Raw genomic sequence first — 25,982 nt, 5'->3', positions numbered from 1 at the left:
GGAGTTTGGTGCAGGGTCTGGGAGGGGGCTGGGACAGGGAGTTGGGGTGTGGGAGTGGATGTGGGGTGAAGGTTCTGGGAGGGAGTTGGGTGCGGGAGGGGGCTCAGGGCTGGGGCAGGGGCTTGGGGTGCAGGGTGTGGGCTTTGGGAGGGAGTCAGGGTGCGAGAGTGAGCTCAGGGCTGGGGCAGAGGGTTGGGGTGCAGGAGGAGTTCGGGGAATGGGCTCCAGGTGGTGCTTACCTCAGGGGGCTCCCCGGAAGCAGTGACATGTCCCTTGGCTCCTAGCTGGAGGGGCGGCCGGGGGGCTCTGCGCACTGTCCACGCCTACAGGCACTGTTCCCACAGCTCCCATTGGCCACAGTTCCCAGCCAATGGGAGCTGCGGAGCTGGCGCTCAGGGTGGGGACAGTGCGCAGAGCCCCCTTGGCCGAGCCTCCGCTAGGAGCCGGAGGGACGTGTCATCGCTTCCGGGGAGCTTCGCAGCGCCGGGTAGGGATGGCTTTCTTAGGCAGTTCAGAGCAAGTGAAAACCCAGGGGCTAGAGTGGAAGGTCTTGGGGCTGGGATGCCGCTCGACACTAATGTTGGAGCCGGCTTGGTGGCACCTCCTACACCTAAAGCAGCCCCCGGTTTCCAGGCCCTCTGAATTTGCCCAGCGTCCCGCCTTTGGACAGTGGAAACACGGCATCAAAGGCAGGTTTAATCTGTAACTGTCAAGGACGCTGGGTGCTGCCCTAGGAGAAAGAAATCCAAACATCGCTGGTTACCGCTTGTCCAAATAAATCCCACAGCAGGATGTGGAAAAATAAAACCCTGGCCTTGGCGGACAATAAACAAACAAGCCTCTAATAAACAGTGTCGAGTAAACCTCGGCCCGGAGCTGAGCCCCCGGGGCCCCTTGCTGCGCTCCAGGGTGGCAGCAGCCCAGCACTGCCATGCCAGGGGGCCAACGGGCACAGGCATAGCCAGCCGCGTGATTTTCTGCAGGAGACTCTGGTCTGATCAAGCCTCCAGCGCGGAGCCGGGGACTGGTGTGCCTGGAGGGATCCTGGCTGCGAGAGCCGTTAGCACGGTGCTGGACCTGGGTTCAGAGGCCGTTCTCACCGCGTCCCTGCGAGCTCCCCAGGGTGTAACTCAAAACCAGGAGTGTTTGGGACCGACATCCTGCTCCGGTGGCGCTGGGGTAAATCCAGGGGCACTCAGGCCAGGCCTGGGGGGGAGGGATAGCTCAGTGGTTTGAGCATTGGACTGCTAAACCCCGGGTTGTGAGTTCAATCCCTGAGGGGTCCATTTGGGATATGGGGCAAAAATTGGGGATTGGTCCTGCTTTGAGCAAGGCGGTTGGACTAGATGACCTGCTGAGGTCCCTTCCAACCCTGTGATTCTGCGTGGCTCCAGGTTGTGGCAGATGTCAGGCCGAGGGCTGTACTTATGCTGACCTGTATGGGGTGGTCACTCGCAGATTCGCGGCCATTTGGGTACTTCTGGGAATCACCTGGGCCTGCCCTTGCCAGCGTGACCGACCCCCCCACCAGCATGATCTCGGACGCACGGTGCAGGCAAGGTCCCACCAGTGGGGGTGGAGAGGGGCGCTCTTTAAAAGGCATGTAGTGTTGCTCTGGATTTACACCAGCGTTAAGTAAATCTGAATCTCCCACCACCACCCTCCCTGGCCTCTTTGAGACGGCAAGTGTCAGACCCACCAGCCAATGGCTTCGTGGATTTCCTGAGTCATGTTTCGGTGCCCGGTGCCTGGATCCTGGCTTGCCTGCTGCCATCCATCCCCCCCGTGCACTGAGCCCAGGAATCTGTGTGTAAACAAACACTCCTGACCTTGGTATGGGAGCTGCCTGTTGCTTTTTCCATGTCAAACTCTTTCAGACATCTCGGTGCTCTGCCCTGCACCCAGCTGGAGCCGGCCAAAGGGAGCACGACCTCGCTGCTTGCTCCCTGCTCCGGGCGGGGACCAGAACCAGTCGGAAGTTTTCCCACACCACGGGTTTCCTGCGGCGAGCGTTGATCTGACAGCATTGAAATGTTCCCCAAGAGCGTATCAATTTTGGAGCATTTCGAAGGGAAATGATCAACACACTTTGTGTTTCTCTGCGGTCTATGACTCTCGCAGAAGGCAGTGAGGACATGAACGTACAGTGGCCGTTCGGTCGCGTGGATGTGCTTGGACAAGGCTAGTGTTTCTGAATTGGATTGTGGTTGGAAATGTCCCCGTTTCGTTCCGAGTTGGGCCGAAAGGTGGGAATTTCCTGTGGGCTGGAACCCTTGCGTTGCGCCCGGCTGTAGTGTGAGGCTCTCTGTGTTGCGGGGGGATCCCGCCGAATGCTGGGAGTCACTTCCCCACTCGTGCCTCAGTTTCTCTTCCCACCCTGTGGCTGTTCGGACTGTTACGTGTGTGTACAGCGGCTAGCACATGGGGAGGCTGATTTCGCTCAGAGCTGCTCCTGTGTACAAATGCTGTCATTGCACGCAGGAGGTGTGTGAGTGTCGTGAAATGACCCTGACTGTCTAATTATAACGCTCATTCCTTGTACTGCACTCGCAGTCATAGGCCCCCATGGGGCGTGAAGCCAGGTGCTGTACAAACACACAATACACACAAGCCAGGCGCCCTACAAACACACAGCCATGCTCCCCCCTTCCCCCACAGCTCAAAACTGAAACAGACGAGCCAGGCAAGAACAGATGCCAGAGAAACAAAACCGCAGTAGTGCAAAACACGCCAGTCACATCTTTTTATAATTCCCCCTCCCCTCCCCCCCCCGGCTGCCCCCGCCAACCTGCTGTGTCAAGACTGCAGAGCAAGGTCCTAGCGGGACTGCGTCCTCCAGTCCTGTTTGCATGTTGCTGCCTTTCGGTGGCCCCAGTCCGGATCCTGCACCGAGGGAGGAGTTTGGGCTGATCGGTGCCTCTGGCCGCGATTGCAGGGGACGTATTAACACTGAGAACTCCAGGCCTGTCTGCCTGGCACAGGATGGGTGCCTGGATCAAGAGACACAACTTGTAAGAACAAACCGTTCTAGATACGGGTCTGTGCACAGCGCCTGGCACCCTGGGGTCCCGGGCCATGGCTGGCGGTCCAGGGCAGGACCGTGCCACTGATAATAAACTACAAACCCCAGAACTGAAGTGTCACTGCACTCCCCTCTTGCCCGAAAAGATCCCCCCGTCCTGTACGCGCTTCAGGGAACGCCCTCTCCCTGCCCGGATCGCAGACACTTCTGTGTAGCGGCCTGGCCAAAGGGTTAATGGCAGCCGGGGCTCCTGGCGCACGGGTCCTGTTTCCCCGTAAGCGCTGTGGCGTGGCCTATGCACAGTCAGCTATGTCTCCTGCACTCAGCCGGCACACCAATTCCCTCGGCTCCCGGCCTGAGTCACGGGCCCTGCGCCGCTTGCATTGTTCACGGCCCGGGAGTTACAGCCAGCCAGGGCAGCCGGCCAAGTTCCAGAGAGAGACTTTAATTCAGTGCAGCTTTTGCCAACCCTGGGCAGCCTCCGGCTCCTCCCTCCCGGTGACCGACCTTTGCCCCTTGCACACCCTGGAGCGGCCTGGCAGGGAACTCGCAGCCCGCCGGATTGCCCCTGGCGCCAGCTCTGACCATAAACAGACTTTCTCACCGTACCGGAGCACAGTGTGTCCCAGGAGCCCTCTCCTCCCTCCCCTGAGCTGATCGGCGCGGGGGCAATATTTGTATTTTATGGAGCTGAAAGCCAGGCCTGGGTGCTGCACAGAAACGGAGCGAGAAAGTCCCTGCTCAGCTCCCGGTCTAAACAGACGTGACAGAGACAGGGCGGGAGGGCAATCAGAGGCCCGGGGGCGGGGACAGGTCTGAGGTATGGAGCCCAAGTCTCCTGACACCCAGGCCAGTGCTCTGCCCACTAGGCATCCTTCCGAGCCAGCTCCCGTGCGGGGAGCTCGTTGTCTGCCTGGAGCCTCTCCATGAGCCCCGCCCGCCCCGCGGGGGGAGAGGCAGCCAGGCTCGCGGTGGGAAGCGGGGACATCTCGCCTGGCTTGGATTAACTCACATGACAACATATTCCCAACACACATGTTCCATGTGTGGTGAACAGGGATGCATTTGGGCTGCTCTCCACGCGTGGCAGATGGGGGCTGGGCCAGGAAAGACACTTGAGCTGCCAACTGCTGCATGGCTCCATGCTCCCCTTCTGCCTGTGCCCGGGTGGCAAGGAGAGCCAGAAACCCACACAGAGCCATACAGGGCCAGAGCCGAGCCAGGGTCTCTGTCGAGCCCCCCGCCGCCTGGGGCTCCAACCACTTCCCCTCGGCAGCCTCGCGTGGGTCAGGCAGGGCCCAGCCGGCTGCGGATGGCTAGCCTCTGGATCGCGGTGCCCTCAGAGACACTGGCCCGTTAGTGCGGTAGGGGGTCGGTGTGCCCAGAGAGTCAAAAGGGGTAACGTGACCCTGAAACTGTCCGGGATCAAACCATGTCAGACATGGCCCAGGGCTTGGAAAACCCAGCTCGGCCTGCTGAGCACCCTGGCAAACGCCCCGGCAAGGCTCCAGCCGCGGCCCACGAGCTGCCCGTGGCTCTTTAGTGTGTCTCCTGTGGCCCTTTGCAGCACGTGATGTTAAAACACTGGGCGATTTCATTATTATCCGAGCTAAGCCATGAGCCAATCAGGAAGCTGGGACTATGTTATTAGCCAGTTAAGTTATTAGCTTCCTTACGCGCAGTGAGAACCATCTCCCTTCTCCCCGCCTCGCGGTGGGGCTCTGACTCTATAGCACTGGGTAAATGAAACAGTGAACTCACGCTAGGCCGGCTTTGGGGGATGCTGATCACTAATTTGGCTCCTGAACCCCTGAGGTCTGAGAGGCGCTGTTTGAACCTTTTCCCAGAGAGAGGGAAAAGAAGGAAAAGCAGGGACAGCATCTGAATTGTAAAGGATTGAGTCCGGCTTTCGTTCTGACAGCCGCCTTGTTCCCTTTCCCTCTAGCTGGAGGGCATGTAGCAGGAAAGCCCCTGGTCTGGCCGGCTCTTGGCTGGTGTCTGACGGTGCTAGCTGCCCTTCTGGGCAATGCAGAAGTTAGTTGAGATGGGCTGGATCCCGTTTTCTGGACCCAGACAAACACACCCAAAAGGGGAGAGAAAAGAACAGCCCAGAGAGAGCCTGCAGCGTCCGTCTCTGGCCTTGTGACCCCACTGCTGGACACGGGCCCAGCGCACGGTCTGACCAGCCACACCGAGACCCGGCAACTCGTACCGGCACAGGCTGCCTAGGGCCTGGCCTTCGGCGGCCTCTCTGCTCACCGGCTCACCGACACAGCCGTGGCCAGCTAAGCCAGACACTCGTTAGCCCAAGGCAGACGAGGGATCGGAGCAAGAAGTGAGGGGGGGGAGAATGGACACACAAGGAGAGGGCGCACTTCGGATTTAGCCGGAAGTGGGGATGGCGCTGGGTCCCCTGCTCTGGCCCGCTCCGGTCACAACTAGGGCGAAGAAGGGGCCTGGTCCCTGAGACAGCTGGGGTGGGAGCCGGGATGGTGAACCTCGCTCCTACCCCTTCTCTCGTCTTTCAGCCGGCTCCGCCCATCTCTTTTCGAGGACCCCGAGGGGCGGGGGGGTGCCGTTAGGCCTGGTTCCCAATGCACCAGGTTTGGGTCTTCGGTTTCTGGGCTCGGGATCCCAGCACAGGCCTGGCGTTGTGGCCGTGGCCTTTGTGGTCAGAGTCACATCTCCTTGCCCGGCCGTGTGAACTAGACCCTCTTCCCCGGGCCGGGTGCCAGCACCCTCCAGCCCCCGGCCTGTGGCGAGACGGGCACCTCCGCCGGTTATTTCACAGGGTTACCGAGCAACGAGCCGCTTTGGTCTCATGGGGTCTCCGCTGCTGGCCTGAGCACATGTCCCCTGCGTCTGCCCCGATGTGCCTGTCCCGGGGTTTGGCCCTGGCGTTCAGGTGGCACCGGGGGAATTCTTCCCGGGGCAAGGGGCAGCGGTACAGGATGTGTGCTGGGGGGGGGGGGGGGGGCTTGTCCCGGCCCTCTGCGGGGGGGTTCACCCAGGAGACTGGGGGGAGAGGCAACCGGCCGCGGAGGAGGCGGCTGGGTGCTCTGTCCCTTGGGGCAGGGAGCCATGAGCTCTGCCTTGGGGAGCTGGGCCAGACTAACCCCAGGCTGGGGGCGTTTCCATGGCTGGGCCCCTATTGTCTATATTGCCCACAGCAGCTGGACACTCAGGCCTGGAGCCTCAGAGGGGTTTAGGCTCCGAACTGTCCCTGAAGCCCAAGGGAGTTAGGAGCTGGGCGGCACCTCCTTGTCTTCAGACACAGTGCCAAGAAGGCCCATGCTGGGTGGCTTGTCCCTGGAGCTGAGCTGACCCAGATGGCTCAGTCCCCTCCCCAGGGGGACAGGGGGCCTCCCCGAGCCCTGTTCCCCTCCCTTCCCCCCCAGTGCTCCGCAGAGATACTGTGTCCTGAAAGAGGGGCTGGCAGGGGGCCGGGCCGCATTGGCCAGAGCCACGGTGGGGGTCTGTGGCATGCCGCGCTCCTGCCTGGGGGTGCGGCACAGGGGCACGGGAGGAAGCCACGCAGCAGGGACGGCCGTGGCGTCTGTGCCCGGGCTGCTCTGGGCCCAGATACGGCACGTCTCTGCAGGGCTCTCCCACTGCGGCGCCCGGCTGGCTGCGTTCCCCGTGCTCGGCTGGGCAGGGAGGGGCAGGTGGCCAGGGCTCTGCGTGGCTCGGTCCATCCCCCACCTGCGGGAGCCGGAGGCCCTGCTCGCTCTGTCCCTCCATCGCGGCTCTGTAGGGAATCGGGGCCCCTCGCACTGGCCCCTTCCCTGGAGCGAGCCACGGGCTGGTGACGGGACCCTCGCCTCGGGAGTGGCTCCCGCAAGGTCCCACGGCCGGGCAGTAAGTCTCCCCTCCTCCGGCCCCTGTCCGGGGCAGAGGCTGAGCTCAGGGCTGGCTGCTTCTTGGTGGCCCAAGTATGTCGGACCCAGCCCCGGTGGCGGGGTGACTCCTGAGTGCAGGAAGGCAGGGCATGAGCGCGGCCCCCGTGCCGGGCCCACCCCCCCACTCTCCCCTCCCTGGCATCCTGCAGGACCGTGTCCCCATCCCCACCGGCTCCGGCACCCCCTGGCGCTGTGTCACCCTCCCCGCCTCTGCCTGCGGGACCCTTGCTGGGACCGGCGCAGGGTCCCGCCAGGGATGGGGCCAGCCCAGAGACCTGTCGTTACCCTCTCCAGTCGCGGCTCCATAAGCCAGCTCCCTCGTGGGGCTGGTGGAGAGATGTGGGGGACCCGTTATCCACGTGCCTGCTTCAGCCACAGCCCTCTCCAGCGTCTCCTCCTCCCCTGCATGCCTGCCTCGCGACTTGCTGGCCACGCTGCCGGTCAGCCCGCCTTGTAGCCCCGGCTCCTGCTCTGCCCCCTGCCCCTGGAGCCCCGGCCAGCGGGGGGCAGGCACAAGGGGTGACCCTGCCACTCGGAGCCAGCCGGGCCTGGCCAGCCACTGGTGATGGAGCCGTCCTGGCTGGCTCGGGGGGGGGGTGTTGAGTTGTGTTGTGTGTGTGTCTGTGCGCGCCCATCTCTGCCTGCTGCCCTCTGTTTGATTTCCCCAGGACTGATCGGATACACGGGGAAGCCCCAGGGCCCCTGGCTCAGCGTGGGGCTCTGTTTCCTGCAGGGAGGGGGCTCTGGGCAAGGCAGCCCTGGCCAGCCCAGCCCCGTTCTTGGCCAGTGATTGCTGGAGCCCAGCGTGGGAGTGGCTGGGCACAGGGGACTCTGTGCGGGGGGGGGGTAACAGGGTGTTTTCTCTCCCCCCAGATGTGCCCTCCCACCCCAGGCCTCAGAAGGGTGATGGTGCTTCTGGCTGCAGCCCTGGTGTCCGCCTCTGTCGCTGCGGGGGAAGGCTGGCGCGAGGAAGGTGAGAGGAGGAAGGCTCAGCCGCTGGGCCCCGCGTGCCCGGCCCCACACTGCCCTGTGGCTCGTATCAGCCATGCAAGCCAAGCACAGCACGGCACGGCACTGGCCCTCCCAGCCCCCTGGGTGGGGGCTCAGTAGGACATCCCCAGTTTACACATGGGGAAACTGAGGCACGGTGCATTTTCCCCCCGGCTCTGGAGCGAGTCAGGATCAGAGCCAGGATGAGAAACCTGCTCAGGGCATCCACCCTTGTGAACCTCCCAGCGCCGGGGGGTGCAGCCTGATCCTGCTTTCAGGTTAAATAACCCGACTCTTCTGTCCCAGCTCTGCCGGTGCCCCTCAATCCCGACCCGCAGCCCCTGCTGTTCCAAGCACAGTCCCTCTCCCCACCCAGCTCCGCTGATCCCCAGCCCCCCTGCTTGGCTCTCCTGGGCCAGGCCCCTCCCGCGGAGGCTGCCAGCTCTGGCCGGTGTCCTTTGCTTTTGGGGCCCCTTCAGTTCCACGTTTGTAAGTAGCCGTGTTAGGGTGGGGGTGGGCTGTGGGAGAGGAGACCTGTCCCAGGGCAGGGGATGCCCAGGCAGGGGGCTGTGCTGGGGGTGGGCTGTGAAGGGTTCCTGGGGCAGGGCATCCCCAGGTGGGGAGCTGTGCTCTGAGCGGGGCGGGGTTGGGAAGGGATCAAACCCCCACCCCCGGCTCCTCCCATGCCCCGTGCCGGGGGCAAAGAGAACCCTGGCTGCCCGGGGGCTCCCCGTGCCCAGCACGGGTCCTGGGAGCCCCGCGGCCCTGGTCTCCAGGGAGTCGTCCCTGCTGGGAGTCCAGCCCTTCTCCCTGCTCGCCCCGGCGGGTCACACACCCAGGGGGCTGCACCTGGCTACCCCGGAGATGCCGGATGCTGGGCCTGGACCCCGGGTCCGCGGGCCCTTTGCGGTGCTCAGCCCCAGGAACCAAAGCCCCTGCCCCCCGCGGCACCTGCTCACGCACCTGCTCTGTGCCCGTTGCAGGTGTGCAGTACGGCCAGGTGGGAGCGGACGTCGTCCTGTCCTGCACCGGCGCCCCCGGACGGTAGGTCCCCACTGGGCGGGGGAGGGTGCCCGGTTTCGGTTCTGGTTCTGCTCACACCAGGGCTGGAACGGACCCAGCTCCAAGCAGGAGGGGTGGAGGGGGAGACCCCGACCCCACAGCTCTGTGCTGCCCCTCACTCCCGACCCACAGCCCCCTGCTATCCCAGCCCTGGGTCCCCACCCCACAGCCCTGCTGCCCCTCACTCCCGACCCGCAGCCCCCTGCTAGCCCAGCCCTGGGTCCCTGCCCCACAGCTCTGTGCTGCCCCTCACTCCCGACCCGCAGCCCCCTGCTATCCCAGCCCTGGGTCCCTGCCCCACAGCTCTGTGCTGCCCCTCACTCCCGACCCGCAGCCCACTGCTGTCCCAGCCCTGGGTCCCCACCCCACAGCTCTGTGCTGCCCCTCACTCCCGACCCGCAGCCCCCTGCTATCCCAGCCCTGGGTCCCTGCCCCACAGCTCTGCCGGTGCCCCTCACTCCCGACCCGCAGCCCCCTGCTAGCCCAGCCCTGGGTCCCCACCCCACAGCCCTGCGCTGCCCCTCACTCCCGACCCGCAGCCCCCTGCTGTCCCAGCCCTGGGTCCCCGCCCCACAGCTCTGCCGGTGCCCCTCACTCCCGACCTGCAGCCCCCTGCTATCCCAGCCCTGGGTCCCCACCCCACAGCTCTGTGCTGCCCCTCACTCCCGACCCGCAGCCCCCTGCTAGCCCAGCCCTGGGTCCCCACCCCACAGCTCTGCCGGTGCCCCTCACTCCTAACCCGCAGCCCCCTGCTAGCCCAGCCCTGGGTCCCCACCCCACAGCTCTGTGCTGCCCCTCACTCCTGACCCGCAGCCCCCTGCTAGCCCAGCCCTGGGTCCCTGCCCCACAGCTCTGTGCTGCCCCTCACTCCCGACCCGCAGCCCCCTGCTAGCCCAGCCCTGGGTCCCCACCCCACAGCTCTGTGCTGCCCCTCACTCCCGACCCGCAGCCCCCTGCTAGCCCAGCCCTGGGTCCCTGCCCCACAGCTCTGTGCTGCCCCTCACTCCCGACCCGCAGCCCCTTGCTGTCCCAGCCCTGGGTCCCTGCCCCACAGCTCTGCCAGTGCCCGTCACTCCCAACCCGCAGCCCCCTGCTATCCCAGCCCTGGGTCCCTGCCCCACAGCTCTGCCGGTGCCCCTCACTCCCGACCCGCAGCCCCCTGCTAGCCCAGCCCTGGGTCCCCACCCCACAGCTCTATGCTGCCCCTCACTCCCGACCCGCAACCCCCTGCTAGCCCAGCCCTGGGTCCCCACCCCACAGCTCTGCCGGTGCCCCTCACCCCCGACCCGCAGCCCCCTGCTAGCCCAGCCCTGGGTCCCCACCCCACAGCTCTGCCAGTGCCCCTCACTCCCGACCCGCAGCCCCCTGCTATCCCAGCCCTGGGTCCCCACCCCACAGCCCTGTGCTGCCCCTCACTCCCGACCCGCAGCCCCCTGCTAGCCCAGCCCTGGGTCCCTGCCCCACAGCTCTGTGCTGCCCCTCACTCCCGACCCGCAGCCCCCTGCTAGCCCAGCCCTGGGTCCCTGCCCCACAGCTCTGTGCTGCCCCTCACTCCCGACCCGCAGCCCCCTGCTGTCCCAGCCCTGGGTCCCCGCCCCACAGCTCTGCCAGTGCCCCTCACTCCCGACCCGCAGCCCCCTGCTAGCCCAGCCCTGGGTCCCCACCCCACAGCTCTGCCGGTGCCCCTCACTCCCGACCCGCAGCCCCCTGCTATCCCAGCCCTGGGTCCCCACCCCACAGCTCTGCCAGTGCCCCTCACTCCCGACCCGCAGCCCCCTGCTATCCCAGCCCTGGGTCCCCACCCCACAGCCCTGTGCTGCCCCTCACTCCCGACCCGCAGCCCCCTGCTAGCCCAGCCCTGGGTCCCTGCCCCACAGCTCTGTGCTGCCCCTCACTCCCGACCCGCAGCCCCCTGCTGTCCCAGCCCTGGGTCCCCGCCCCACAGCTCTGCCAGTGCCCCTCACTCCCGACCCACAGCCCCCTGCTGTCCCAGCCCTGGGTCCCCACCCCACAGCCCTGCGCTGCCCCTCACTCCCGACCCGCAGCCCCCTGCTAGCCCAGCCCTGGGTCCCCACCCCACAGCTCTGCCAGTGCCCCTCACTCCCGACCCACAGCCCCCTGCTGTCCCAGCCCTGGGTCCCCACCCCACAGCCCTGCGCTGCCCCTCACTCCCGACCCGCAGCCCCCTGCTGTCCCAGCCCTGGGTCCCCGCCCCACAGCTCTGCCGGTGCCCCTCACTCCCGACCCGCAGCCCCCTGCTAGCCCAGCCCTGGGTCCCCGCCCCACAGCTCTGTGCTGCCCCTCACTCCCGACCCGCAGCCCCCTGCTAGCCCAGCCCTGGATCCCTGCCCCACAGCTCTGCCAGTGCCCCTCACTCCCGACCCGCAGCCCCCTGCTATCCCAGCCCTGGGTCCCTGCCCCACAGCTCTGCCGGTGCCCCTCACTCCCGACCCGCAGCCCCCTGCTAGCCCAGCCCTGGGTCCCCACCCCACAGCTCTGTGCTGCCCCTCACTCCCGACCCGCAGCCCCCTGCTGTCCCAGCCCTGGGTCCCCGCCCCACAGCTCTGCCAGTGCCCCTCACTCCCGACCCGCAGCCCCCTGCTGTCCCAGCCCTGGGTCCCCACCCCACAGCCCTGCGCTGCCCCTCACTCCCGACCCGCAGCCCCCTGCTATCCCAGCCCTGAGTCCCCGCCCCACAGCTCTGTGCTGCCCCTCACTCCCGACCTGCAGCCCCCTGCTGTCCCAGCCCTGGGTCCCTGCCCCACAGCTCTGCCGGTGCCCCTCACTCCCGACCCGCAGCCCCCTGCTAGCCCAGCCCTGGGTCCCCAGCCCACAGCTCTGTGCTGCCCCTCACTCCCGACCCGCAGCCCCCTGCTAGCCCAGCCCTGGGTCCCCGCCCCACAGCTCTGTGCTGCCCCTCACTCCCGACCCGCAGCCCCCTGCTATCCCAGCCCTGGGTCCCCACCCCACAGCTCTGCCAGTGCCCCTCACTCCCGACCCACAGCCCCCTGCTGTCCCAGCCCTGGGTCCCCACCCCACAGCCCTGCGCTGCCCCTCACTCCCGACCCGCAGCCCCCTGCTAGCCCAGCCCTGGGTCCCCACCCCACAGCTCTGCCGGTGCCCCTCACTCCTGACCCGCAGCCCCCTGCTATCCCAGCCCTGGGTACCCACTGCACAGCTCTGCCGGTGCCCCTCACTCCCGACCCGCAGCCCCCTGCTAGCCCAGCCCTGGGTCCCCACCCCACAGCTCTGCCAGTGCCCCTCACTCCCGACCCACAGCCCCCTGCTGTCCCAGCCCTGGGTCCCCACCCCACAGCCCTGCGCTGCCCCTCACTCCCGACCCGCAGCCCCCTGCTGTCCCAGCCCTGGGTCCCCGCCCCACAGCTCTGCCGGTGCCCCTCACTCCCGACCCGCAGCCCCCTGCTAGCCCAGCCCTGGGTCCCCGCCCCACAGCTCTGTGCTGCCCCTCACTCCCGACCCGCAGCCCCCTGCTAGCCCAGCCCTGGATCCCTGCCCCACAGCTCTGCCAGTGCCCCTCACTCCCGACCCGCAGCCCCCTGCTATCCCAGCCCTGGGTCCCTGCCCCACAGCTCTGCCGGTGCCCCTCACTCCCGACCCGCAGCCCCCTGCTAGCCCAGCCCTGGGTCCCCACCCCACAGCTCTGTGCTGCCCCTCACTCCCGACCCGCAGCCCCCTGCTGTCCCAGCCCTGGGTCCCCGCCCCACAGCTCTGCCAGTGCCCCTCACTCCCGACCCGCAGCCCCCTGCTGTCCCAGCCCTGGGTCCCCACCCCACAGCCCTGCGCTGCCCCTCACTCCCGACCCGCAGCCCCCTGCTATCCCAGCCCTGAGTCCCCGCCCCACAGCTCTGTGCTGCCCCTCACTCCCGACCTGCAGCCCCCTGCTGTCCCAGCCCTGGGTCCCTGCCCCACAGCTCTGCCGGTGCCCCTCACTCCCGACCCGCAGCCCCCTGCTAGCCCAGCCCTGGGTCCCCAGCCCACAGCTCTGTGCTGCCCCTCACTCCCGACCCGCAGCCCCCTGCTAGCCCAGCCCTGGGTCCCCGCCCCACAGCTCTGTGCTGCCCCTCACTCCCGACCCGCAGCCCCCTGCTATCCCAGCCCTGGGTCCCCACCCCACAGCTCTGCCAGTGCCCCTCACTCCCGACCCACAGCCCCCTGCTGTCCCAGCCCTGGGTCCCCACCCCACAGCCCTGCGCTGCCCCTCACTCCCGACCCGCAGCCCCCTGCTGTCCCAGCCCTGGGTCCCTGCGCCACAGCTCTGCCAGTGCCCCTCACTCCTGACCCGCAGCCCCCTGCTGTCCCAGCCCTGGGTCCCCGCCCCACAGCTCTGCCGGTGCCCCTCACTCCCGACCCGCAGCCCCCTGCTGTCCCAGCCCTGGGTCCCCGCCCCACAGCTCTGTCGGTGCCCCTCACTCCCGACCCGCAGCCCCCTGCTATCCCAGCCCTGGGTCCCCGCCCCACAGCTCTGTGCTGCCCCTCACTCCCGACCCGCAGCCCCCTGCTATTCCCGTGCTCACACACCAGCCGTGCTGGGTCTGGACGTGGCAATGCCAGGAGCCAGGCCCTCTCTCTCCGCTAACCGAGTGCCCGGCCTCCTGTCCCCAGCTCGGGGGTGGAGTGGCGGCGGGACGGGGCGGCCGCGCTCCCGGAGGGCTGCATCCTGCGGGACGGCGACCTGCTGCTGCCAGAGGCCGAGCTTGCTGCGGGAGGAGACTACAGCTGCCATGACGGGACCGGGCAGCTCCTCCGCTCCGTCTCCCTCCGGCTGGGCTGTAAGTCAGCTCCCACGCGGGGCACCGGGGGGCTGGGCAGGGGCAGGACTGGGCAGGGGATGCCCCTTCTGGGACCTGACTGGACCCGCTTGTCACCGGGGTGAACGTGCTGCTTTCCACGCTGCCGGGAGACCAGCTGTGCCGGGCGTTGGCTGCCTGCTCCATGGCCAGGGGATAGGCCTCAGCGGGCAGCCCCCCCATCCCTTCACACAGCCCCCCATGGGTGCCCTTGGCTCCATCGGGGACTTTAGTACCTAGCCCAGCGCCCCCTAGCAGCTGAAAGCCCAGGGTGTCGGGGCGGGAGGCTCTGGTTTGCTGGGGGCCCCTGGAGAGTCCCCTAAACGTCTCCTCCCTTCCGGCACCAGACCTGCCCGGGATCCCGTCCGTCACCTGCCGAGCTTCTGACTACGAGAATTTCTCCTGTTCCTGGACACCCAGCGTGGAGACGTTCCTCCCCACCAGATACATCACCACCTACCGGTAGGGCTGGGCCATGTGTGCAGGGGGGGGATGCCACTCGCTTTGGGGTGTTAGCCACGGTGGCCTCAGCTCGGGGAACACCTTCGGTTTTCCCTGCAGACAGGATTCCCTGTCACGTCCTGGCCTCAAGCTCTGTGTAGCGTCCCTATGCACTGCGTTCCACCCCAGACTTGGCTGCATTTCAGGGGAGATGGAGAGTCCAACCTTGTTTATGAAAATGAGATGGGGCCATAAAAGTATTGTTGATGAATGACTCTGGGTTTGGCTGGAGACTTCTCATCCCCGGGAGGGTGGGCTGGGTTTGCAGGTGGGCGGGGATCAGAGTGACTGAAGTTTGCTGCCTGTCGCAGCCTCAGGAAGCGCTTTGTGGTCTGCTCGGATGAAAGATGTTGGGGAAATAAGAGAACCGTGTTTTTCATTATCACAGAGCTCTCAGTTATCCGACAGTGGGTCTTTGAACCCAGCCCTGCTTATTAAAACAGGCCGAGCGGCGTTTTCTGGGGGCTGCCGCTGGCTTGCTGCGGGGCGCATGCTTGAGGAACCCGTTTTCCTTCAGTTAAAACAACCCCAGAGCTGGGGGTTTGTGGCCAGGTGCCCTGGAGCCGCTTCAGTCCCGTGCCCGGAGCCCGGCTTTAACGAGGCAGAAATCCGGCCTGGGGCGGCTGCTGGTGGCGGTGGAAGTCGGAGCTGGGAAGGCCCCCTCCACGGCCCAGCGCCATCACCCCACCCCATGGAATGCTGGCTGGGCGAGTGGCGCGCTCCCCGGGCAAACCGCCGGGGGGCGGGGGTGAAATCTGCACAGGGATCGGTTTGGAAGCGAGGATGGAAAGCACCAGGAGTGTTGGAAAAGGCAAAGCCAGCTGCCAGGGAGTGGCCAAGTGCCTCTGTCTGCTCGTGTGAGAATGAAGTCATTCGATAGAAACGGATCAGATAGAATCATAGAATATCAGGGTTGGAAGGGACCTCAGGAGGTCATCTAGTCCAACCCCCTGCTCAAAGCAGGACCAATCCCCAACTAAATCATCCCAGCCAGGGCTTTGTCAAGCTTGGCCTTAAAAACCTCTAAGGAAGGAGATTCCACCACCTCCCTAGGTAACGCATTCCAGTGCTTCACTACCCTCCCAGTGAAATTTTTTTTTCTAATATCCAACCTAAACCTCCCCCACTGCAACTTGAGACCATTACTCCTCGTTCTGTCATCTGCTACCATTGAGAACAGTCTAGAGCCATCCTCTTTGGAACCCCCTTTCAGGTAGTTGAAAGCAGCTATCAAATCCCCCCTCATTCTTCTCTTCTGCAGACTAAACATCCCCAGTTCCCTCACCCTCTCCTTGTAAGTCATGTGTCCCTTCCCCAGTAGTGTGGGGCCCAAAACTGGACACAGTACTCCAGATGAGGCCTCACCAATGTCGAATAGAGGGGAACGATCACGTCCCTCGACTTATACATCCCAAAATGCCATTAGCCTTCTTGGCAACAAGGGCACCCTGCCGACTCATATCCAGCTTCTCGTCCACTGTAGATAGATGGGTGTGGCTGGGGACAGGTGGGTGAGTGTGTGGGTGGAGAGAGATGGGGGGTGGATGGATGGATGGATAGCTAGGTAGATGGGCGTGTGTCGGGACGGATGGGTGGAGAGATGGATGGAGAGAGTTGGGGGGTGGATGGAGGGCTGGAGAGATGGGTCTGTGTGGGACATAAGCCCTGAGGAGTCCCTAGCAGAGCTGTGCAGAAATGGGGGAGGCCGTTTTCCCGGGTGATTACCTGTTGCTGTCTGGGGCACCTTCCTGCCCCCCTGTAAGACGTGGGGACCCGGTGTCTGTTTCTGGAGCAGAGAACGTGCCCAGCTGTTGATTGGTTTCCATGTTCGGCTGCCAGGCCCCCCGTGTTCGGAGCCCGTCTCTCTGCACCCGCCAGTGAGCTTCGGCCTGCCTCTGGCCTGGAGTCACTGACTTGTGGGGTCGGTTCCCGGCCTCCTCCGGCCCCGCCTGCCCAGGGACGCTCCGTCGTGCTGTGAGCGGGGTGGGAGGTCCCTGGCTCGAGGAGCTGTACCCGCGCTAGCCGGGAGCGGGCCAGGGCACTAAGCACATTGCTTGCCCCACTGCCGGGCATGTGCCTAGAGCCTCCGAGGGGCACGTATTGGGGGCACCTCGCCCCCGCCCAGCACCCTGGCTGGGCAGCCGTGCCATGTGATTAGCGCTCTGGCCCAGTCAGATTTAGCAGGGATACATCTCGCCTGGGAACTGCCCCCAGCTCACCGCGTAGCCACCCGCAGGGTGGGAGCTCCCCGGGGCCAGGCTGAGCCTTGGGTACGGGCAGCCCCCAGCACAGTCAGGGCCCAATCCTGCCTGGGGCCTTTGGGGGCCTGTGCAGTGCAGTCGTGCTGATCGCTTTCCTCGTGGGCCTGGCTCTGCACTCAGGGGCCCCAGGCAGCGCGACAAGGGGAGTGAATGGTCGCAGTGCTTCGCTCCCGCAGCGTGCATCCCTCCCTCATTTTCAGTGCACTGGCCACAGGAAGGTCGAGCGCATTAGCCCCATTCTGCGGAGGGGGAAACTGAGGCACACTGGGTGGCACAGGGTGTTGGAGGCAGAGCGGGACTAGAACTCCTGGAGCGGCCCCCTGTCCGCTGAACCGCCCGGGGTGTGTAATGCGAGGCAGGGCGTAGGAGAGCAGGATGCTGTGTGTGTATCCGGGGGCTGGGGACCGGCTCGGAGCCATTTGCTCTCACACCTGGCGGGGGCGGGAAATGCCGCCCCGGAGCAGATTGAGGGAGGAACAGGGCACCGGGCAGGTTCCCAAAGAGCAGCCGCCCTGGGAGGCCGGGAGCAGGGTCTCAGCCGGGGTGGGGAGATCCTCTGGGCTGTGTGAGGGACACCGCTGAGCCCCTGGGGGAATAGAGCGGCTGCCTCAGCCAGGGGCCTGTCACCTCTGTGGGGAGGTGTTGGGGCCCAGTGGGGACAGAGAATTCAGGGGCTCGACAGGGGCCCGGCACTGGGGTCAGGGGAGCGGCTCTCAAGTTACCCCAGAGCAAAATCAGGGCCCTTGTCCCCAGGCTGCTGCAGGGGCCCGATTCCGCCCCGGGGGAGCCGATCCCCGCCACAGAGAGGAGAGCTGGACCCAGTGTCCAAGCCGCCTGGCTGGGGAAGCTGCTGTCCCGTCCTTCCCTGTGGGCGGCCTATAATGGGAAAAGTCTCCCAGCCGGATCTTCCAGCTGCTCCTGCCCCAGGGCCGTGTCCAGTGATCTGGGAGGGAGGATTTGCTCTCGGAGGCGAGCCTGGGCTCAGCTCCCCATGCTGCCATGGGAGGAAGGAAGCTGCGGGTCCCTTTGAAGCTGGGGAGAGCTGGTGCAGGGCTCCGGCCCCTCCTTCTCCCCTCCAGGCCCCCCTTTGGGCACAGAGTCAGTGCCTAGCTCCGGGCGGAGAGGGGGTTCCACGGGCGCCCAGAGGATGGTGAAATCACCCAACCCCATCCCCGGGCAGGGGCAGAATCCCCCTCGGGGGGCGGATCCTGCAGGCTGACCTCTGTAGGCTGCAGACAGACACGGAGCATGGCCGGGGCTCACCCTGGGAAGCACAAGCCCCTGTTAGACCCTTCGTGGGACATCACCAGCCGCCACCACTAGCAGCCAGACAGCCCGGGCCAGTGCACTGCACGGGGGCCATGCACGGCAGGGTCTACCCCCGGTGGGGACGCTCCCAGGATTCCCAGGCGGGGCGTGTGGGCGTGTTACGTGACTCAGGGTTGGGGCCAGGGCAGGGCTGTCGGGTGACGAGGGGGCGAGGAGGCGCCAGCTGGCTGCGTTTGGGACAGTCGTTCCTCTTCACGCCCGGGCACTTTGCAAAGTGTCACCTGTGTGCTTCCCTCAGCACAGGCATGCAGCCACCTCTGGGGTGGAGCACAGCCGCTGTTGTCAGCACGGGGCAGCTCCACGCTGGTTAGGCCAGGAAGTGACAAACTGCGGCCTGTTCCCAGGAACGGACGAGAGACCGAGCGGGATCCTCTCCCCCCGCTGGGTCCCGCCTGGGATCCTGGGGCTGACAGCTCTGCCCCCCGTGCTCGAGTTGCTGCTGCGGCCCTGCCCGAGGAACCTGCGGCCTAACCCTGGCACAGACCCGAGGGCCTGGCACTTGTAAATCGCGTGATGTGCTGTGCTCGCCCCCCGGGCGTGCGAGGGATGCGGCCAGCGGCACAGTGCCCCCTAGTGCCGCACTGCGGCCCGGGCACCTACGTTGGCTCCGGGCGAGGAGCGCCCCCTGCTGAATGCATTCGGCCTCCCTGCAGTGCCCGGGGCTTCTCTCCAGCCCCTGCCTGCGACCCCCAACGTGTCTCTGCAGCTGGGTTTGGAAGCGTGCCGGGGAGCCAGGGCCAGTGACGGCCTCCCCCTCCCCGCCTCTGCCCCCGGGCCCGGCCCCCCGGCCGGGTTTGCTGGCACGTTTCCAAAGCCCCGTCCTGGGCCCCGAGACTCACTGGCTGCCTTCCCGTTTCTCTCCACGACCAGGAAGAAATTGCTGATGGACAGTGAGAAATGGAGGTAGGACCCGGCTCCTCCCCTACCCGCTACAGCCCAGTCCCGGACCCTGATTGCCCGAGGGTGCCCGGGCCCCGGAATGGCTGGCACTGTGCCAGGGGCCCTGCTGTGCTTGCTGGAGCCCCCCGAATCCACCCCACAGCGCCCACCGTACCCGTGATGCCCAGTGCCCAGCCTGGCATGGCACAAGCAGAATTAGCCGGCTGGTCCGCAGTGAGGCCGGGCCCGAACCCCCGTCCCGCAGGGCAGGCGAGGCACGTGGCTGGGCGGGGGAGCTTGCCTGGCACTGCCCACTCTGGGGGGAGAAGGGGCTGGAGTCTCCGGAGCTGGCACCTACTGGGGCCAGTTTCCCCCTCCCCCCGGCCCCAGCCCCTGGCCAGGGACTCCGAGACCTGCCCCCAGTCCTGGACCCACGGCAGCCTGGCCAGCCCCTTGCCAGGGGCCCCGCCCCAGCCGCTCACCCCCGGCCCGCCCTGACCGGCCTGCGGAGCCGGGTCCCTGCCTTACAGCCGGAGCCTGTACGCACGCTGCCCAAGGCCCAGTGCCCCCGATCCGGCCCCCACGCGTCATCCTGCAGCCCCCGCAGGAGTTTCCAGCCCGATAAACATCCTGGCCCGTTTCCTGTCATGCCAGCGCATGAGAACAACGCTGTGGGGAATCCCCACCCAGCCCTGGCGCCCCACCTTCCTGCCACAGGAAGAAAAGGGGCCTGGCGCCAGCCCAGAGGCTCCCCGCTGCCCCCAGGGCTCTCTGCGCCATGGCCCCTGCCCCATCCCATGGCCTCGGTGCCCTGCCTTCCCTTTGCTGCTCCTCACCGGCTGCAGCTCCCGGGCCAGCTGCTCTGCAGGGCTGGTGTATTCGGGCCCTAGACCATGCCCAGGCTGCGGCTGCCAGTGCACGGGCCGTATGCATGCGGGGCCTGCCGCAGGATTTGCACAGCCCTGCCTGTGAGTGTGCCATGCACGGGCCTGCATGCACGGGCCAGCCCCTCACAGGGGTGCGCCCGCACCCGGGTGCCTGCGTGACTCCCAGCACGGCTTTGCACGAGGGGCTTGGGGATCACATGGTGAGCAAAAGTCTGTGTGTGTGGCAGGGCAGGGCAGGGCAGGGCAGGGGGTTACCTGGCGCATGCCCATCTAGACTGGCTGGCACAGTGCTTTAATACAAAGGGGCCCCCTGTGCCTGCTCTTTGGGGGCAGTTGGGACATGGACACCCCCAGCTTTCCTGGTTTGCCATTCAGACCCTGTCCCAGCCTGCGCTGAAGGACCGGCCTGGCCAAGGTCACAGCTGCGTGGCACTTGGGGGCCATGGGTCCGGTGCCTTGGCGCCCCGCCCCGGCTGTGTTTGCTGTGTGGGCGAGAGCTTTTCACCCCGCAAAACAGCTGTGGCTCGGCAGCCTGGCACCGACTGCCCTGTGCTCTCGTCAGCAGGACCCAGCCCAGCCAGGTGGGGCCGTGCGTGCAGGACCCCGGGCACCCGCACACCTGCAGCGTGCACAAGTGTGAGTTCTGGAGCTCCTACCGGCTGAACGTCACCGAGGTGAACCCGCTGGGCTCCAGCTTCCGGCTGCTCGACGTCACCATGCAGGCCATCAGTGAGTGCCAGCCCCCACCCATGGGCACTGAGCAGGGCCCTGCCTGGCAGGCGGCCCCCACGGGCAGGCCGCTCCTTCCCCATGGCCCAGCCAGCCCTGGACTGCGGCTGCCAGCAAGGGGCCAATTCAGGCCAAGCCTGGGGGCTGTGGCGAACCGGGCTGAGGGCTCTGGGGTCCTCCCCTGCCCTACGGCTGAGCCGCTCCCCACCCTGGGTAGAGCCCCCAGGGGAGCCCTTGGGAGGCAGCGGCCCAGCGGGAGGGGCTCACGGTGCTGCCCATGTCTGTCCCGTCCAGTTAAGCCGGATCCTCCGGAAGGCCTGGTGGTGGAGCCGGTCCCATCGGCCCCGCGGCGGCTGCGGGTTCGCTGGCAGTATCCGGCCTCCTGGCCCAAGCAGCCGCACTTCCAGCTGAAGTTCCGGCTCCAGTACCGACCCGTCGCGCACGGCTCCTGGTCCATGGTGGAGACCGTGAACCTCTCTGAAGTCATCACCGACGCCTTCTCCGGCCTGGAGCACGTGGTGCAGGTTGGCGCCAAGGACTTCCTGGACGCCGGCAACTGGAGCGAGTGGAGTGCCAAGGCGCGGGCCACGCCCGGGCCAGGTGAGGAGGGGCAGCCGGGGCGCCCAGGGCCAGGGCTGCGGGGACGGGGCAGGAAGGCATCTCTGGGGACTCTGCCGGGGGTCAGTCTCCTGAGCGTCTCCTGGGCCAGCGCTTCTCCCTGAAGGTTTTGCAACCCCCGCCCTGCTCTCCCCCCAGCCTGGTGCGGGATGATTTACCCTGGGGTGAATGAGTCGGGGATCGGTCCTGCTCTGAGCAGGGGGTTGGGCTAGGTGACCTCCTGAGGTCCCTTCCAAACCTGATAGTCTATGATTCTATGACTCCTGCCCGGCTCTCCCCTGGGCCTGGCACGGGCCCCGCCCGGCTCTCCCGTGGCCTGGCACAGCCCCCGCCCTGTGGGACTGGATGTGGCCCCTGCCCCAAGTAACCAGACTCTCTCCTGCCGTCGCTTGCAGGCCTGACCGTGACGCCAGGCGACGAAGCCACCACCAACGCCGGCCTGGAGAGCCCGGCCGAGATGCCCTCGCTGGCCCCCAACCCTGAGCCCATCGGTGAGCGGCCCCTTCGTAGCACTGACAGGGGAGCCAGGGAGGGCGACTGGGGCCCGTGGTGGAGGCTGGGGGCTGCGAGGGCGAGGTCCTGGCCTAGCCAGTGCAGCGGGCAGCGCCTGGCGGGTGGGAGCAAGGCCCCCCTGTGCCTGGCCAGGCACCGTGCCCACACCCAACCCGCACGGATTGAGGTGCCCAGGGCCAGCGAGCCAGCATACAGACTGGCCCCCTCCTCTGGGTAAGGAGCTGCCCAGAGCAGGGGGAGCTGCGAGGAGGCGAGGTTTGCAATGGGGCAGCCGGGCTTGGCGGAATGAATGCCAGTCAGCATGGCACGGAAAGAGCTGCCCGGACGCTGTCCCCGTGAATGGGGCACCTGCCTCTTTACCAAAGGCCAGGCAACTGGGTGCTCCTGGGTCTCTGATGAACATGTCAGGGGCAGGAGGGGGTGGCACTAACCTACCTGCCTAGTCCTCGCTGCGTGGTGTCGTGGAGCCGGTGGGGTGCCCTGAGAGCTGTGGGCATCCCCTGGCAGTGACGTCCGTCTGTCCGTCCCCGCAGATCGCAGCGACCCCATGGAGAAGGTCGCCATCCTTATCTCACTCGGGATCTTCTCTTTCTTCATCCTGGCTGTGGTTCTGGGCATCACCATCGCAGTCTGGTAGGTGCCCCACGCCCGTGGCTGGGACAGGCCCTTTGGCAGCACAGGGCGGGCAGGGGCTGGGGTGCTGGGCTCACCCTCTGAGCTCAGTCAGTCACCTCATGTGGGACCCGGGCGCAGGATGCTGGCTGCGGACAGAGGGCTCCGGCTGGAGCTCTCGGCTTTGCACTGACTCATGCCAGGCCCCGGGCATGTGGCAAGGGAGGGTGGCACCGCTAAGGAACCCCTCAAGCCAGAGCCTGCCAGGCATCGCGGGGACAAAGCCTGAGCTGGCATTGCCCAGCTGTGCTCCTGGCATCCATTTCCCAGTCATCCCGTGGGCCTGTCTGTCGCCACCCCACTGCCAGCCGGCTGCATCCTGGCGCCCCCAGCCTGGGTCCTGCCGTTCCCCCAGCCTGCTGCGCTCTGGAGTGAGCAAAGCAGGGCCTGGCCGGGAGAATTGTCTCCGGGCCGCAATGAGAGCTGGCAGTGGGTCTGGATCCCGTCCAGGCTGTGGACCCCCTCTGCCCCAGGGCCCCATGGCTCTGCCTGTGCAGCCCACGGCCGGGGGTCTGGCTGTTCTCCTCCTTCCAGCCACCCCTGCTTGCTAGTCACCCCACAGCCTAGGGTTGCCCCACACCGCAGGGAACCCCCCACATGCCCCAGAGTCACCCCACACCACAGGGAACCCTCCCATGCCCCAGGTTCACCCCACACACCAGGGAACCACCTCCCCATGTGCCCCAGAGTCATCCCACACCCAGAGTCACCCCACATGCAAGAGAAGCCCCCCATTTGCCCCAGGGTCATCCCATGGCCCAGAGTCACCTAGACCCAACTCCCAGGGGTTGGGGGGGCTAGATTCATTAGTGATCCCAGGGCCTGGGGGGAGCTGGGATGTTCCTGGGCACCAAGTACCAATCTTTGCTAAGAGGTTACGGTGTAAGGGGCTGCACCAGCTAGCCGGGTCCCCTCTGGGGATCTGTCCTGCCGGGCTGCGGGGGAACTGGCCGAAGCTATGGCCAACGCGTGGAGACTGCAGAGCACCACCAAACCCTCTGCTCTGCCCCCAGGCTCCGTCTGAGAAAACCCAGCAAAGATGAGACCAAGAAGCACGACTTCCTGGCAGCTGCCGTGCACATGAGGGCCCTGCCCAGTGAGTGACCTGGGGTCCGGGGAGGAGGGGGGCAGCGTGAGGCAGTGTTGGGTGGAGGGCATGGGGCAGCGTGCTGGCTGACGTAGGGCTGCACAAGGGGAGGGCGTGGGGCAGCGTACTGGCTGGCGTGGCGTGGGGCTGCACGGGGTGCTATGGGACCCCACGGCTCAGGGCGTGGGTACGGATTGGCGCTGCGTGCCATGGCATGGACTGGCACAGGCTAGCAGAGGGTGGCAGTGGGCTCCCAGGCCATGGGGACTGGGCAGTATGTGGGCCCTGTACGGCCGGGTGCGGGACGTCAGGACGGTGCGGGTGAGGAGGGCATGTGGTGGCATGGGGGCATGGAACGGGAGGGCAGGGAGACAGGGCCGAGAGGGAGGCTGGGGGCTCAGACAGCCGGGGGGCAGCGGGTTGGTGGATAAGAGCTGGGGCGAGGCCGGGGAGCAGCGTCTGCACTGAGATGGGGGACGAGCGGCCGGGCACTGCCCCATGGGCAGGGCGGTTCTGGCTGACAATGGGCGTGGGGCAGTGCTGACCAGTGAGGGGGGGGTCCCTGAGCCCCTCCCCCTGCAACCTGCTCTCTCTCTCTCTCCGCAGAGGCCCAGATCTTGTAGCAGGACCTGCAGACACCGCCCGCCTGCCCGCCCACCCGCCCAGGACTGTGCGGTCTGCCCTGGCCAGCGCCTCGCCCGGACCCCAGGACAGACTCTCGCGGGCACCTGAGGGAGACGGGCCCGGCTCTCGGAGGGCACTGCCTGCTCCCCGGCAGCAGCAGGGGCAGGCGATGGGGTCGGTGCCATGGTCCGGCCCTGCGCCCGGGTCCTGCCGTTGGCGCCAGCGTGTGGACCTGAGCCGGATCCGCGCCCAATGGGGGGCGAGGCGGGGGCATCCCTGGGGCGTCCACAGAGCTGAGGAGCCCGGGCTCATGGACAGGGGACCCGGGGACCCCAACCCAAGCCAGGCACGTGGCTGGGGTCCTGGCGGATCCGTGGACATTGGGAGGCCGGGCTGGGGGTGCTGGCGGGTGTGTGAGGGTGACACTGACCCCTCCCCACCCTGAACCCCCCCTCCAGTGGCTGGGAGGACTCCCCCTCCCCCCTCCCCTGGGGCTTGTCCAGCCCCTCCGGGCAGCGCCCTGGGATCCCAATAAAGGGGGTTGTGACAGCAGGGTCCGGGCTGGCTCTCTCTGCACAGCGCCAGGGGGCAGCTCCGCTGGGGGTCAGAGCCAGCGGGGGATGGGCTGGTTATTGCTCAACCCCCCGGAAGAGAGGCCTGAGGGGGGGCCGCCAGCCTTCAGGCCCCCCCGCCAGCCCTGCCTCTGCTTGTTCCAGGTGCCATGGGGCTGAGGGGGGCTCTGAGTCCCTGGCGCCATGGGGGGTTGCTTTGCCTGACAGCTGGACCCCGGCACAGTGGGAGCAGCCCAGGGGCTCCCCCAGGGGAGGTTTGATGGGGCTGCCCTTGCCAGCCAGAGGGGCTCAGGGCAGGGGGGCAGCAGGGGTGAGGGGTGGCAGCAGCAGTTCCCTCCCCCGCCCCCATAGAGGTTCTGCCTGGACCCACTCTCCCAATGCTGGGTAATGGCTCCCACATGTTGGCTCCCGGCTGGGGCTGCAGCCCGGCCTGGGCAGCCAGCGGCCCAGGGCCACAATCACATCCAGATGGGATGGAACGTGCCAGAGCCGAGAGCCTGGCGGGGAGCGGGAGGAGCTGGGGGCGTGGGGCGGGGGGGAGAACAGGGCAGGGAAGGGGGTGCTGGCCCTGGGCTGGGGGGTGTTGGGGGAGGGGCGCTGGCCTTGGGCTGGGGGGTGTTGGGGGAGGGGGTGCTGGCCCTGGGCTGGGGGGTGCAGCGGGAGGGGCGCTGGCCCTGGGCTGGGGGGTGTTGGGGGAGGGGCGCTGGCCCTGGGCTGGGGGGTGCAGCGGGAGGGGCGCTGGCCCTAGGCTGGGGGGTGTTGGGGGAGGGGGTGCTGGCCCTGGGCTGGGGGGTGCAGCGGGAGGGGTGCTGGCCCTGGGCTGGGGGGGAGGGAGGAGGAGGCGCTGGCCCTGGGCTGGGGGGTGTTGGGGGAGGGGCGCTGGCCCTGGGCTGGGGGGTGCAGCGGGAGGGGCGCTGGCCCTGGGCTGGGGGGTGTTGGGGGAGGGGCGCTGGCCCTGGGCTGGGGGGTGTTGGGGGAGGGGCGCTGGCCCTGGGCTGGGGGGAGGGAGGAGGAGGCGCTGGCCCTGGGCTGGGGGGAGCTGTGGGCGAGGTGGAGCAGAGGCAGCTGGCAGCCATAAACAGATCCAGCCAGGCAGCGGGACCAGGGGTGGGGCAGGGTCACCCCAGCGAGGCCTGAGGCAGACAGGAGGAAAGGGTGGGAGGGAGCTGTGGATTGTGGGGCTCCAGTGGGGTTATCCTGGGGGGCAGGAAGGGGGACATGGGGGCTCCTGAATCCCCCCAGCCCAAGCCCCCGGCTCCTCTGCCTCAGCGTAGGCCCAATGTGGCTCCGGCAGTGCCTCGCGCCCTGTGCGTGGTGGCAGCCGCTCCAGGTGCCAAGCCACGTTCGGGGGCCCCTCTGCTCAGGGCTATGTGGGGGCCCTGGTGCGGACTCTGGGCACAGGGTCTGGGCTGCCCGGCCCTGCTGAGAGCGGAGGACTGGGCTGGGTGCAGTGCCTGGCAGGGCGGGTGGGCGCCCCAGGAAGGCCGGGGTGTATGCTCAGGGAGCCGTCCTGGGGCACACCCTGGGAG

At 67.1% G+C, this 25,982-nt stretch overlaps 1 protein-coding gene and 1 long non-coding RNA gene across 8 annotated transcripts in view; one reads left to right on the top strand and one right to left on the bottom strand.

Annotated features, from left to right (window-relative positions):
* IL11RA (interleukin 11 receptor subunit alpha) overlaps positions 1–24,435 on the top strand; it is a gene marked incomplete at its 5' end in the record, with an annotated part of 72,883 nt that extends 48,448 nt beyond the window's left edge. For 2 of the 7 annotated variants that reach the window (XM_084628328.1, XM_084628329.1), the window contains 11 exons: positions 7,795–7,894; positions 8,895–8,955; positions 13,597–13,763; positions 14,129–14,243; positions 18,743–18,775; positions 20,201–20,367; positions 20,662–20,967; positions 21,381–21,476; positions 22,032–22,131; positions 23,184–23,266; positions 23,864–24,435. In XM_084628328.1, coding sequence (XP_084484454.1) covers positions 7,795–7,894; positions 8,895–8,955; positions 13,597–13,763; positions 14,129–14,243; positions 18,743–18,775; positions 20,201–20,367; positions 20,662–20,967; positions 21,381–21,476; positions 22,032–22,131; positions 23,184–23,266; positions 23,864–23,880 — 1,245 coding nt within the window. In that variant the 3' untranslated portion in view covers positions 23,881–24,435. Of the gene's footprint in view, positions 1–935; positions 1,180–2,849; positions 3,012–7,794; positions 7,895–8,894; positions 8,956–13,596; positions 13,764–14,128; positions 14,244–18,742; positions 18,776–20,200; positions 20,368–20,661; positions 20,968–21,380; positions 21,477–22,031; positions 22,132–23,183; positions 23,267–23,863 lie in introns of those variants that run through there. The other 5 variants (XM_084628330.1, XM_084628325.1, XM_084628324.1 and 2 more) reach the window with 5 other exon arrangements.
* LOC311520678 lies at positions 1,201–3,737 on the bottom strand. Its single transcript, XR_014711659.1, has 3 exons — positions 3,126–3,737; positions 2,789–2,990; positions 1,201–2,017 (listed from the first exon to the last, which is right to left on the bottom strand). It is a non-coding gene; the product is annotated as an uncharacterized lncRNA (long non-coding RNA).
* Positions 24,436–25,982: the final 1,547 nt, after the last annotated feature.

The sequence above is a fragment of the Lepidochelys olivacea genome (assembly GCF_965140295.1).
Source record: "Lepidochelys olivacea isolate rLepOli2 genome assembly, chromosome: 5".
In the NCBI taxonomy this organism is placed as follows: Eukaryota; Metazoa; Chordata; order Testudines; family Cheloniidae; genus Lepidochelys; species Lepidochelys olivacea.
Note: the sequence above shows the minus strand (reverse complement) of the source record. Positions and strands in the feature narration are given on the sequence as shown.